At 32.6% G+C, this 14,368-nt stretch overlaps 3 protein-coding genes across 3 annotated transcripts; 2 read left to right on the forward strand and 1 right to left on the reverse strand.

Annotated features, from left to right (window-relative positions):
* Positions 1-2,359: 2,359 nt before the first annotated feature.
* Positions 2,360-5,640, forward strand: LOC123897344 (rho GTPase-activating protein 5-like). Its single transcript, XM_045947945.1, has 5 exons — positions 2,360-3,152; positions 3,591-3,711; positions 3,818-3,937; positions 4,661-4,891; positions 4,979-5,640. The coding sequence occupies exons 1-5, from the start codon at positions 2,809-2,811 to the stop codon at positions 5,528-5,530; spliced, it is 1,368 nt and encodes a 455-aa protein (XP_045803901.1). The 5' UTR covers positions 2,360-2,808; the 3' UTR covers positions 5,531-5,640.
* A 2,136-nt stretch (positions 5,641-7,776) lies between these two features.
* Positions 7,777-9,171, forward strand: LOC123897346 (protein FANTASTIC FOUR 3-like). The gene has a single exon (XM_045947947.1). It carries the CDS (start codon positions 8,065-8,067, stop codon positions 8,902-8,904), a length of 840 nt encoding a protein of 279 aa, XP_045803903.1. The 5' UTR covers positions 7,777-8,064; the 3' UTR covers positions 8,905-9,171.
* Positions 9,172-9,898: 727 nt separating this feature from the next.
* Positions 9,899-13,765, reverse strand: LOC123897345 (N-carbamoylputrescine amidase). The gene is made up of 9 exons (XM_045947946.1): positions 13,538-13,765; positions 12,373-12,421; positions 12,187-12,278; positions 11,852-12,003; positions 11,728-11,774; positions 11,575-11,608; positions 10,687-10,853; positions 10,461-10,557; positions 9,899-10,277 (listed from the first exon to the last, which is right to left on the reverse strand). The coding sequence occupies exons 1-9, from the start codon at positions 13,627-13,629 to the stop codon at positions 10,102-10,104; spliced, it is 906 nt and encodes a 301-aa protein (XP_045803902.1). The 5' UTR covers positions 13,630-13,765; the 3' UTR covers positions 9,899-10,101.
* Positions 13,766-14,368: the final 603 nt, after the last annotated feature.

A 14,368-nucleotide genomic window follows, 5' to 3' on the forward strand; every position in this document is an offset into this window, starting at 1 on the left:
TTTCTACATCATGATATTATATGACACATTATCGCACCACCATTTTAAATCCAAAAATATGAGTGAGAAACTAAAACCCAAAAATTTTAAAATAAAAGAATCAATTTCGTGAACAAATAAAAATAAAAAGATTAAAACTCTAATTAAACCTAAAACTTATTGAGTCAGTGCTCGATTTGGAGATGTGGAGTGAAAACTATCATTATTCATCCGAGTCCGTGCATAGTTAAATGTGTTGTCATAAACATCTCCACCTCTTTAGAATCACTCAAAACCATCATTGTTGATACAATCAAAATTGAGGAGAGTCTATGCATACCATGATACCAAATCTTAACTATCTTAATGTTTACTCTTCCTTGTTGGTATCTTAGTGTTTACTCTTATATATGACCCTTTAGTGCTTTCTATGTTTCCAAGACCCCAACAACTAGCAACTATGCCCCTTTGTCAAATGACAACATACCATTGGCAATGGCATGAATTAGGGATGCTGTAACTTTTTATGATTTGGATTTTTTTAGTACTTTTATAACAAAAAAACTTGATTTGTGAAGTTCGAGTTTACTCCACTTATTGTCTATTTATGAATGAAAGAGGAGGATTAACAAGATCTATTAATTAATGGACTCTAATTTATTAAAATGTGTCTTAACAATCAATGACTTTGACATCGTCAACGTTGCAGACTCGGTGACATGAGTATTCTGAGCATTCCAATTTCGTTATATTCGTAGATTTTATCACATTTGTAGGTATTTTGCTGTTGTATGTTACTAACGTGGATGTTGTGAATTTGTCCGCAGATTCATTCTTTATAGCTTTTAACAATTTTAAATTTATATTATTCGATGTATTCAATCAATTTGAATCAATGAATCTCATTTATAGTCAAAAAAAGAAACAGAATATGTTTACCACACCGGTCTTATAAAATATTGATGTATTTACCATTGTTTTTTTTTGTTAAGGTAACAAATACTTATGTTTGCTTTTAAGCATCAAATCATTTCAAATAGATTAAAAAAATTATAATAATTTCTTTTACACTAATAGTCAACTATAATAATCAAATCATTAAAAATGTTGACTTTAATTATAATTATTTTTAAAATTACATGAGTAGATGTGATTATTTTTTTGTCTAATAGTTTAGTGGCTAGAAATTCCATGTTAAAGGTAAATAAATGGAGTGTTCGGGGTTCAAACTTCGGCTCTGCATAATATATGCGATGTTCATACCAACTGAGTCAAGTTCATGGGAACTGAGTAGTTGTGATTTATCGATAATATAAATTTGTTTATATACTTAAAATTAATCTCTTATTATTATATCAACTATATCCTCATCTTAACGTAATTAAGTAGAAAAAATGAATTATCTAACGATAACAATATATAAATCAAAAAATATTTAATTCAAAACAAAAATATTAACTATATTTGTTAGTTTGCATGTCATTACCAAAAACAACATGGGGTGTGTGAATACTATGAACAGCTGTGGTATATAAGTACACAAATTTAATAAATGAATCATACTCCACTAGCATTAGTTTAGTTGAAGATGAGATTTACTTAATAGAGTTTTTTGCTAGTTGCACCCTTGAAAGTTTAGTTGAGGATGAGATTTAGTACTTCATAGATTTTTTTTGCTAGTTGCACCCCTGAATTATCTTGTTACACCCTGAATATATGTAAAATTTAATTATGATATCAAAACAGCCAATGCTGTTACAATTTTTTCTTTTTAAAATTAACACATAGGCAAATTCGTTTGACGTAACACAAATTAATATTATTTATCAAGTTGTTTATTGGTTAGACTTTAACGGTGTATGATCTAAATCAATGTTTGATGTCATTTAAATATAAATTTATTAATTATATAATTTGAATTATTTGTCGATATTTATCATTGTGCGGAACTTATGCTCCATATACACAAGGTATGTTTGATCTACGAAATATAAGTACCGAATAAAATAGTACAAAACAGAACAACACATGATAAAATTTAAGGTATTGGACAAATTTTGTCTTATACGATATTTAGTGGACACAAAATTATTTTTGTATTTTAGACAACTTGTTCAGAGGACAAAAAATTGTCCTACGGTTTAGTAGGGACAATAATTTCAGTTTTTGTCCGGTCTTTTAGCCCCCAATTTGTCCAATCCCAAGAACAATTTTTAAATCAAATATGGTGCAATTGAAATTGTCATGTCCGATACTTTATTTTTTAGCCGATCAAAACGCAGGAATCTCACCTCATACAAGAACAAAGTTAATCATAAATATCAGCCAGAATTTACCATGAAATTTATGTATAACCAACCTACTACTAACAAGAGAATCCACAAAAATAACCAACACCACGTTCATGGTCTTTCTGTCTTTAGTTCTACTCTTTCTTTTGTTTCCCTATCTTATGTTTTGTAGGTGTCATTCTTTGTTTCTTTCTCTCTCTCTCTCTCTCCACTATATCTAACACACAACACAACAATCTTCTTCATTATATTTACTTATTATTCAACTCTCCAAAACACGCAAGCAACCAATCAATACCTTAAAAAACTAACTTAATGATTCTCACGTCCCACACTTTTCTTCATTCCAACTCCACCTCAACACAATCTTCAATCCCAACTCTTACTATATTTCTCATTTCTTAAAATTAAATCACAATATCTTACATCATACCACTTTCTTAATTAAGAAAAAATCTCTTATTAAACTATAGTCTATACTTTCCTTTTATTTTTTATATTACAAGTAACTAACTAAACGCTTCTTTCATTGCCAACCATGACACAAGTTCTCCACTCTCCACCTCATTTTACTTCATCATCACCAACAACATCATCTTCAACTTCTTCAACTTCTTCTCCTCTTTCTTCTTTCTCTTGTCATGCCATTTTTCAACCTCCTTCACAACCTCATTTTCCACTTTTTGAACTTTTAGTTACTCTTTTTAGAAAATCATTATTTCCTTTCAAGAATAGTGGCAACAAGGAACTTTGTAATATGGACATTAGCTCTCCGACTAACGTGCGCCATGTTGCGCACGTTACTTTTGATAGGTTCAATGGTTTCTTGGGTTTGCCTGATGAGTTCGAACCCGATTTTCCCAGAAGGCCACCTAGTGCTAGGTATGTATAATACGAATTCGAGATAGAAAGAAAAAAAATAAAAATGAAATTTGTCTCTAATTTTGTGTCAAATGCGAGAGACGTCAAAATTGGAGACCAGTTTCATTTTTTTTTCATCTCTTATTTCTATTAATTATTCAATTTTTTTATAGTAGTGTATATAATTCATTGCTAAGAATTTATGATCTTCTTTACCATTTATATGTCATAATTTGGATTGAATTATTTGACAATATTACATTACTAAATGAATTATTAGTTTTGATTAATTTCAAGATAAAATTAGTTTTGAAATTTGAACTATGCTAAGATAAATATAAGCTAACTTTATTTGGATGCAACCTTTAATTTAATTTGTGATTGAATCTTTTTCATTGATCTAATATGTGTTTTTTGTTTTACATTTTTTCTCTTTTTTTGTTTGATTTTCACATGTAGTGCAACTGTTTTTGGAGTTTCAACAGAATCCATGCAGTTATCTTATGATTCAAGAGGGAACAGTGTGCCAACAATTCTGTTGTTAATGCAAAGGCATCTGTATGTTCAAGGAGGGTTGCAGGTTAATCACTTATATAATAAGCGCTTATGCTATAAGCACTTTTTCAATTTACAAACGACTAGTTCAAGCGTATCGCTTAGTTTTAAAGTTGAATTTGTACATGTAGGTTGAAGGGATTTTCAGAATTAATGCAGACAATAGTCAAGAGGAACATGTTAGGGACCAATTGAACTTAGGATTGGTTCCTGAAGACATTGATGTACATTGTTTAGCAGGACTAATTAAGGTATAAAATTGCTAAATGATTGCATTTAATTCATCTGTTCATGTTGATGTATTTGTTAATGTTTGTTTATGAATTGATCTGAATGGTGATATTGCAAAAAATAAATCTCTTTTGTGATTTGAATGATGAATAGTTTTGCTTGCAGTTTTTTTTTTTTTTTTTTTTACTTTTTTTAAAAGAATCTAAAACTGTTAAAAAAAATCATTTTATTATAGATCTGACTAAAAGTACAATCATGCATGCAGAGAATTTATTGATTGGATAAAGAAATTACCAATTTCAAACAGTTATATGTCTTCGTCTAATAAATGAGACAGACAAAACATCATTTTCTAGACACATTGGCTAATATATGTTATTGCCATGCAATATTTGGGAAGGTAACTCAGGAATTTGATATATTATGTCGTTACGAAGGGACATTTTTATTGACAAGTGTTAATATATGTTAGTCGTTATGTTAATATTTTCTCCTTCACCAGGGTTTGAACCCTATAGTTACGAATAGAGGGTATTACAATATCATATGTAAAGTCTTGTGATCTTGCTTAAAACAGAAGTCTTATGATCCTAATGTCATGCGTATTCGACAAGAATTGCATTATCACCATGCATTTTCATCGTTAATTTGGCTAAACAATTCTATAATTTTCTTGTTCATATTGATGCTTTTATACTATATATGTTATGATAATTTAGTTTGATATTCTTGTACCTTTCAAGGCTTGGTTTAGGGAACTTCCGACCGCCGTTCTGGATTCATTATCACAAGAGCAGGTAATGCAATGCCAAACTGAGGAAGACAGTATTGTACTAGTGAGGCATCTACCTCATACTGAAGCCGCGCTCTTGGACTGGGCCATCAATCTAATGGCAGATGTAGTCCAATACGAACATCTTAATAAGATGAATGCACGCAACATTGCCATGGTTTTCGCACCAAACATGACTCGGGTCTGTTCCAATTAATTGAGGTTTTTTTATAGTACTTGTTACCTTGAGGTTCAAGTTAATGACAGTATTTGGCTTTTATGATTGCAGATGGCCGATCCATTAACTGCGTTGATGTACGCAGTTCAAGTGATGAACTTTTTGAAGACACTTATATTAAGGACGCTACGAGAAAGAAAGGATTCAGTGGTTGAATTGAATCCTAGATTGAATTTTGAACCTTCTGATGAGAATGGACACCGTAGACTTTTCGAGTCGTGTCAGAAAGAAGATACTGCATCAGCAGCAGCAGCAGAATATGAAGAGGCTCAGGAAAATTTTGTTTCAGAAAAATCTGTCTTAGAATATTCACCTGAATCACTCGAAAAAAATTCCTCAACTGGAGAAGAATCTGCCAGTTTGATAAGCACTTCTGAGAATCAAATTTCGAATGAGGATTTGTATTGTGAGTTTCCACCGAAAAGAAACATGGGGAAGAATAACAAGTCTAGTCAATCAAGTAGTTCAAATGCTAGAAAAGGGTCTAAAAAGACAAGAAGCCAACAACCTGCGATCAATGGAAAAGCATCGGTCGAGAAAAAGGGAATGAGGACTTTGAGTAACACAGATACAAGATCCGACCGAGTCGAAGCTTGGCGCTGAAGAAAGCACAGAATTGTAAAACTTGATTATTTCACTTTGTGCCTTTGTAAGTTTGTCTAATGTCTGAGATTGAAAAATTCTAAGGAAAGTTTGCGAATTGATTCATTCCAGTATGTTTTCTATATTTCCTATGCTTGTTTAACTTATCTGTTTTTCAACAATAGCACTTTTATGATCACACTAACATTGTAATGAAATCTCATTCCCTCCTTCATAATTATTCCTTAATCACATATTCATCTGTCACTAGTAAGTTTGGCATGTTCTTACATAGCTAAGATAAGGTAATATGATATGCTGGGCTTATGAAGCACATACACAAACATGGATACCGGACATGACACGGACACTGACACGTCGATAATTTGAGAAAGTGACATAATTTAGTGTTGTAATCATAAGTGTCGGTGTCCGACACTGGGACACGGCTAATCTGAGGAGTGTCCGTGGTTCATAGATGCTAGGTGTATAATTTTGAGTGGCACCTTTTCTTCATGGACCATGATAGTGAAATTAAGACATTACAAACTTTAATGAAATAAAAAATATTGTATGATTGATTTTGGAGGCATCAAGGTCCACAAAAGTAGACCTACTGATGGAGGTGGTAGATATCAGAAGGATGGAAAACCACACAACTATGAAAATTTGTTGCCAGATAAAATGTTGAAAGATACACTCTCTAATCAAAACACCCCAATATGAGCCATTTGTTTTCTATATTAGGATAAGTGAGGACCAACCATCTTCCTAGAATGGACCGAAAATGTTATCGATCATTCGATTGAATCGAATATTCTTCCTGCTTTTTTCCAAGACATGATGATAAAATCATAAGTGGAAGTGGTAGAACTAAAAGCATTCATGCCTTAGTTCATGGTTTGTGGCAATTCTATTTTGAATCCTTATCTTAATGCATAAAGCAGAATATCTTTTGCTTTTAGTAACATCAAATTGATATTGATTCTAAATTTAATCTCAAAGACAAGTGCTATACTTAGAGCGCGTTAAACACTAATTGAAAAACAACTTATGAACATGTATAAGCTATTTACATAACTTCTAAATATTTACACAAGTGTTTATCATAAAATAAGATCAAATAAACTGTAAGTAAACAAATCCACTAGTCCATTGTCAGTTACCTATAAAACAAAGTGTAGAAAATGTAGACTGAATAATAGAGATTCATCTCAACTCTCAAGGACCCTTATATTATTCTGTGATAGTTGATGGCCTAATATGATCCTAAAAAAATGCATGATCTAACTTTTTTTTTTACCAATATACGAACTTGATACTGTGGTACCATATTTTCACAGACAAAGTATACATGCCATGTTGCATGCAGTATTGAATCTTGTGGAGCCACTTGGACAACTACAAGTGGAAGTGGTTAATTAAACGTGTGATTATGACTAATCATTGGAGAGAAGAGAATGGTGTGGCTATATCTATAGAGTTCGAATTGTCCGCATTCAACACATTGGTAGCAGTTACATCAAAATCGGACGGTCTACATTTCAATGCGAATTTTAGTTTATTTATTTTTTTAAAATACCAAGTTTGAAATCTAGACCGTTCGATTTTAATCTACTGCTACCGATATTCTGCACGCGTTGCAATCCGAATTCATATCTATACATGTACAAAATAGTTTTTTCCTTTCAACATCCGTGTACTCTGGACAGCACCATGACAAGATCACATCATTGCTTAAAATTTGTACATCACATACCAAAAAAGTTGTGGTCCTGTCCCTTAATGTCCTTCCTCAAAGGGAAATTGTAATTGGACAGCCATCTGTACAAGTATGCTCATGATTATTGTACCTTTCTTTTATGTATTTAGGTAGAAGATAGTAAGATTTTTTTGTCTGATGCAATTAGTTATTACACACAAGAACAAATCTTTCTTATAGAAAAATACCATGTCAACAAAGTCATTTACCTTGAACGTGGAATAAGGGCAACAACTTTCAGCTTGCATGCCCTTTTAATATAGGTGAGCTAACCTGCAAAAAGTCTATCTTAGATATTATAGTAAATTAAGATAACTCTCACTAGTAGAGGATTCGGTTACTCAATCGGGATGAGATAAGAGTTAAAGGAGTTAAATTCGGTTACTATGGAAATAGATGGGTGCGGTCACACAATCACGTTGTTGCAGATCAAGACCATCTGATATTGATCGAACAAGCCTTATTTTGAAATTACTTTTGGATTAGTTTTGCAAAGTTGGAATATGAATCGTTTGATTAAGATCAAATAGCAGAGATCGTGTGATCGTGTGAGTGCATGAATGTGAGATTGTCCTGACTTCTAGGAATCTGGTCTAGTTACTAATGACTTTTATGAGTATGGCCCCCAAATCCCAGTCAAGCATAGCATGGCCACTCATTTATAAGCCACAAAAAATCAAGATACAAAAAATCAGACCCTCTTACTACATATATAATAGTATCTTCCTCTTGGTTTTTTTCAACACATCAAATTTTTCATGTGTAGAACACTGTCTTACTAGCAAGCAAAGCCATGACAACCTGTGAAAGCCTGCAACACATCTTTGATAGCCTATTACCAGAAAAACCAACACTGCTTGAGTCCCTTTCATTTAACAAAATTAAACCAGTAAAATCCATAGAGTCTTCTTCCTGTACTGAGATATTTGGTGAACTTCATTTCAATGAATCATCATCACCATCTTCCCATGTTTCTATTTCACCATCGTCAACAGTGATAAACAACACATATCTAAACCAGAACAAAGATTCTGAGTCTTCTGATACAAGTCAAACTCCATCTTCAGCTTCTTTTTCAATCACTCCAACAACAAGCCATACTACCAACAAGCACAAAAGCAGTGACAGCTTTTCATGGTTGAATTCTGAAAGCCTACATCTTTGCACGGAGGGTCTTGGTTTTGAAAGTTCGGATGATGTTGAGGACTCGAAGAGTGGAAGGAACGAATATTGGGAAATTGATCAAAACGAGATACATGACGAACAACATTTATCTTCAAGAAATCATTCTTATGGAGAATGTAGGAGGTCAAGGGTTAATGAGTACCCTCCTCCCATTTCAAGAATAGGGAGGACAGGGAAGCCTTGGGTTTATTTCAGGTCTTATAGGGATGATGGAAGATTTGTTCTCGAAGAGGTAAGGATACCGACACAGGAGTTTTTGCGTGCTTATAGAGAGGATGGAAGGCTCAAGCTGCAGTTTGTTCACCCTCCTGATGATGAGTTCCTAGAAGATGTGGAAGAAGAAGAAGAGGAGGATATAGAAAACATAGATGATGAAGGAGAAGACATGGAAAAAGAAGATGAAGATTGTGTGACACATCATGCAAATGAAGAAAAAGAGATTGCTTGATGACCAAGTCACTAATTACTCAATTAAAGAAAGACAAAAATTAAATAATCAAGATATTTTCTTCCTAATGGAGTTACAAAAATAAGACTAAAATAACTTGATAAGCACTCTTTTTTATATATGTTGCCTTTAATTTTACTCTTCTCTGTTTATAGGTTCATAAGTTTTTGTTTTCTGTCTTCCAATATTTGTCCACTAAAGAGAAGATTACAATGTTTTATATAATGCACAATCTTGTTCAGTGGAACACTTATTATCCCTTGCAAATGAGTATTGTTGAAGGCATATGAACCCATGATTCTGTTTCATTTCATTTTTAAGAGATGAGCATGTGAAAGTTCACATGAGACATATGATAAAGGTAAGAGACAAGAACACACTTTTCTTATGTGTAACAGTTTGAGCTTATAAGTCCTATGTACACATTCTTTAATTTTGTTTTAAAAAGTCTAGCGGCGAAACACTCACATACTAAATACAGAAAAAAAAAAAGGGGTATTGGCATTGCAGGTTCATACCAATCAAGCTATAAGAACTATTAGTTTCAATTTTCAACCAAGTTTCTTGTGATTTATTTGTCATGAAATTTAGATATCTTAATAGTTTTATAAACATCCATTAAGATAATCTCAAAATTCATCATTGGCTAAAATTTTAAAATATAATAAATAATAATCAAACAGTGAGATCATACATGAAAGTGTTTAAATCAAACACACTTTATTCAATAGTGAGAATTGAATTTAAGTCCGCATTGACATCGAGTCATGCAACTCGCAAAGCACTTTATCTTTTCTTCAGAAAACAAGAATATAAAAAACCAATGGAAACTAGGACAAACTAGTCTAGAAATAAACCAGAATCGAGCAATAAGATTGCGAAAAGGATGCTACATGAGAAAAGGAAGCACCAAAATAAGAGCGCAATAAGATTGCGAAAAGGATGCTACATGAGAAAAGGAAGAACCAAAATAAGAGCAAGGAATGTGTATAAATGGTACTACAAAAACATCAAAATAGTTTGATCATTGATCTTTAATGTGCATATTTATTAAATTACACAAAATTTGCAGATGGTGTTTTGTGTTTTCCCATGTTCTTGCCTTCTTGAAAGGTGACAAATGCTCTGGAAGTTTGAAAAGGCTTAAACCATCCCAGGCATAATTATATGACAGTGAGAAAGTAAAATGTTTATATATCAACGAACAGGATTTTTGCCGTCTAATGTTAAAAGCACCTTATATAGATCTGGACGCCGATCACGGAATACCCCCCAACAATGTCTTGTGGATTTGATTTTGTCCAAATCAAATTCAGCAATAAGAACTGCTTCCTCTTTATCATCAGCAATTGAAACAATTTCTCCAGTAGGCCCTGGTTGTTGAAAAAAGGAAAGATAAGTTACGCTGCAGCTGAATCTTTTCAAGGGCATGAGGAAATGAAGGGGAATAATCAATTAAAATGGAAAATAAGTTGATATGAATAAATGTTGAAAAAGTGTCGGTTCAGGAGCATCATTTGTTTCCATTCTGGAAAGGATCGGTTCAGTCAAATTACCTGCTATGAAGGAGTTTCCGTAAAACTTTATCTCACTTTTTCCATGCTCAGTCTCAATTATCTCATTCCCTATCCTATTTGAAGCCACAAGAGGTACCTGCATTTCCGAAAATTAAATTTATCAGATATGTCCGAAAGTTTAAGCATTCATGCTTATGCAAGTGGTTAAGAACTTTTAAGAATCTTTAGATTATATGAGGCTCGGTAGCTAGTATTCAAAACCTACCAGATTGGCCCCAGCATGTCCTTGCATTACTCGTTTCCAATGGTCACGAGAGTCGATGCTGTGATCGTGAGGTTCAGATCCAATAGCAGTTGGATAAAATAAAATCTCAGCACCTTGAAGCACCATTGCTCGGGCTGCCTCCGGAAACCACTGATCCCAGCAAATAGCTGACATGAAAATTGAATAATTAGTTTTTTTTACAAAATGATTGGTAACTTCAATCCTCCCTTCTTTCAGCACAGCTTCCTAACTAGCAGAAACACGTGTTTTGATGCTATAACAAAGCGGAAGTCAAAATTGGGAAACATGGTTTTTAGAGTCATGATTTTTTCTGTCTTAGAAACATCGATATATTCACTCTAAATAATGGTTTGACTTTGACATATACTTTGTAGATATAGTGCTCGTTTGGATTGACTTATTCAAATTTACCGACTGACATAAATGCATGTGAGACTGTTTGGGAGAGCTTATAGAAACAGCTTATGAAATGTCCATAAGTTGTTTTTATCTTTCCACAAATTCTCCATGATGACTTGTGAAAACAGCTTACCGCTTTAATGAAAAAAGATTGACTTTATTTAATCTATTGATACAGAAATAACTTATACTTAAGCACTTATAATAAGTGCTTGTGTTGTCAATGGCATATGGGCGCCGCCATCAAATTTTTCGACTCCTATTTGATAAACTGACCATACTGGCCGACATGTGGCACCGCCATCCTTCGCAAAATTGGCCATGGCGGAAAGCCAAAAACCCGCCACCGATATCCACCATGGTTGATATTTGACAACACTGCTACTTATACTAATAAGCACTTAACTGAATTGTTTATCCAAACAAAGTCATAAGGAAAAATAATAGAATGGCAACAAAAGTTCTTACCGACTCCAATTTTTGCATATTTTGTCTCGAAAACCTGTTTGGAAAAAGTTTCAATGTTATACAATGTTCACCGATCATAAAAAAATTATAAAAAGCAGACGTCATTCAAAGCAGTAACGATCAATTAAGGCTATCTCAATTCTCAACACCCACCTTAAATCCAGTGTCGCCCGGATTAAAATAGAACTTTTCCTCATAACCTGTAGGGGAGATAATATAATTAGTTATGATGTACACATAGTAAATGACACATAAATAACCACAATATATTGCGTACCTGGTCCATCTGGAATATGAGATTTTCTATAAATTCCAAGATCTGTTCCATCAGCATCAACGATGGCTATTGAATTATAATGTGCATTGTTTGCCTCCTCAAAGAAGCTAACTGGTATGACTACACCCAATTCTTTTGCAAGTTTCTGCATCCTACATTATGCACATTGAAACAAGAAGATTCACTACAAAATAATGCACAAAAAAGACAAAAATCAATATCTATTGTTCTTCTGTCCCTAAAACAGCACCACAACAATGTTTCAAGTCCTCTGGTTGGCAAGGAAGCACCGAGTGAGAAGCAAATAACAGAAGCCGCATTTTCACTTCTTTTACCTCGTAATTGTAGGATGGTCCTTATAAGGCTTAGCTCTTTGAATGAAATCCTCTCTTTGTGCCTGACAGAAGTAATAACCTTCAAAGAGTTCCTGAAATTAGTCATGCATCATTACGATGATCCAAAAACACTGAAATAAGTTGGAAAAACACGGCTAGGGGCACCCAGGGTTTTAATATGCACACCTGAATGAGAACAATGTTTGCACCCTGCTTATGAGCAGCTCTAACAAGTCTGCATAAAAGAGCCATAAAGAGCCATAAGCATGATAAAACATTTGTATACATTTTATTTCCTATATTGATTAATCTGTAGATAGTCTCGTATTTCAAGAATTAGGAAATAAAAGATGCTGCTCAAAAAGTTTTAGTTAGAAACACAAACAGAACTTGCAAAACAAAATGTCTACCAAGAAACTCAGAATGAAGCTCTTGCATCAAGAACAAGAGCAGAATACTAGAAGCAAAAATAGTGTTGTGGGCAATGAAGAACATCCAAGATAGAAACATTAACTGATGATCCATAGCGAGTTCAGATAATGAATAGGACAACAAACCAACATACATGAACCAGTAATTTTGATTTGGGAATCAAAACATGGGAGCAGACCAAAGACTAAGAATTTTTTTGGATAAACCGCTCAATTAAGTGCTTATAGCATAAACACTTATCATATAAGTACTTACATATTAACTTAGGGTCTGTTTGGATTGACTTATTTTTGAGCATATGAAAAATAGCTTATGCAAATGAATAAAACTTTTATGTTACTTCATAAATTCTCACTGATAAAAATTGTATCTTCATAAGCTGTTTTTTCATAAACTACATTGACAGACTTATAATAATACATAAAAGCTTATTTATTTGCATAAGTTGTTTTGCATAAGCTCAAATATAAGTCAATCCAAACGGAACCTTAAACTATTATATAAGCTCACCGAAACAATCTCACAAGTGCTTATGTCCATAGATAAACTCAAATAAATCAATCCAAACTAAGAGAAATTTGCACAAACATAAAAGTTATTTCCCAAGCTGCAAACATTGATTTAGGCATTTAGCTACACTCTTGCATAATGGAAGTTAAGTTACCACAACAATTATATTCTAACGTTCATGTTTCTATTGAATATAAGCAATATTCAGATCATGCAAAAGCTAAAAATGAAAACTTTGAACCTGGGCAGGTCAAAAACTCACATAACCCTCATAACCAAGTTCATGATTTTAGAGTATAATTTAGGTTGCAAAGATTCACAATCGAAAATTAATGAAATTGAAAATATGGGTTTTGATTATAACAAAGAAAAGATTGAATTTTCAAGAAAAGTGGTATAAGAAGAAAACCTCTCGGCGGTGGCAACATTGGTTGAAACATCATCGGTGCAAGAAAACTGAAGAGCAGAAACAACAACTTTTCTACCCTTGTTGTCTTCCATGATTCGTTTAGGCTTAGAATTTGTTGTGAAGAGAGAATAGAAGTGTTACTGTTATATTCTTTCTCCCATATTCTTTCTTTGTGGGTAAATTTATTCTGTTCCACAAAAACAACACTTTATGCGTTGTGGGTGTCATAGCGTACAACATCTTACTTTTGCACGCTAATCCAGCAACTGCTACATGAGTTAATTTTTATTTTATTTTTTTTTTGGTAAATATGTTTTTTATATTGTAGTTTCTCATAATTTCGTTTTTAGTCCTTAAATAATTTTTTCGCACCTTTTAGTTGCTGAAGTTTTTTCAGCTAGTATTTTTACTACCTACTTTTAATCAAACTAATTTAAAAACTTGTGCATTCAGACGGATCTGTTGTTTTTTATTCGATATTTAAGTTTGTCAGTATATGTAGAAAATTTATTTAAAATTAAATATTTAAAAAATTGTTATATAATAGTGTTAAAATATAAGAGGAATTATTGTGTTAATTATTTCTTGTAAATTTTTTTATTTAATTTTTATGCTTAAGTAGTAAATAATGGTCCGTGTATATTTTTAATAAAAAATTAGAAATTTTATTAAGAAAATTTATGATAATTTAGTAAACTTTGTAGTAATATTGTTTATGTTTCATTTATAAAATAAACATTGTTTATGTTTCATTTTTTTATGAAAAATATTACTTATGTTTCTGTTTTTTTATAGAGTATTTTTTTTTATTTCTATATTTCTATTTTTATT

The sequence above is a fragment of the Trifolium pratense genome, linkage group LG7, assembly GCF_020283565.1.
Source record: "Trifolium pratense cultivar HEN17-A07 linkage group LG7, ARS_RC_1.1, whole genome shotgun sequence".
Taxonomy (NCBI): Eukaryota; Viridiplantae; Streptophyta; class Magnoliopsida; order Fabales; family Fabaceae; genus Trifolium; species Trifolium pratense.

What these genes read in the sequence shown, in the direction of transcription:
- LOC123897344 (XM_045947945.1), top strand. Translation starts at nt 2,809, where the DNA reads ATGACACAAGTTCTCCACTCTCCACCTCATTTTACTTCATCATCACCA. An exon ending in GTTTAGCAGGACTAATTAAG is followed by an intron (nt 3,938 to 4,660) that starts GTATAAAATTGC and finishes GTACCTTTCAAG; the next exon opens with GCTTGGTTTAGGGAACTTCC. An exon ending in TCGCACCAAACATGACTCGG is followed by an intron (nt 4,892 to 4,978) that starts GTCTGTTCCAAT and finishes TTATGATTGCAG; the next exon opens with ATGGCCGATCCATTAACTGC.
- LOC123897346 (XM_045947947.1), top strand. Translation starts at nt 8,065, where the DNA reads ATGACAACCTGTGAAAGCCTGCAACACATCTTTGATAGCCTATTACCA.
- LOC123897345 (XM_045947946.1), bottom strand. Translation starts at nt 13,629, where the DNA reads ATGGAAGACAACAAGGGTAGAAAAGTTGTTGTTTCTGCTCTTCAGTTT. An exon ending in AATGTTGCCACCGCCGAGAG is followed by an intron (nt 12,422 to 13,537) that starts GTTTTCTTCTTA and finishes TCTTTTATGCAG; the next exon opens with ACTTGTTAGAGCTGCTCATA. An exon ending in TCATATTCCAGATGGACCAG is followed by an intron (nt 11,775 to 11,851) that starts GTACGCAATATA and finishes TCTCCCCTACAG; the next exon opens with GTTATGAGGAAAAGTTCTAT.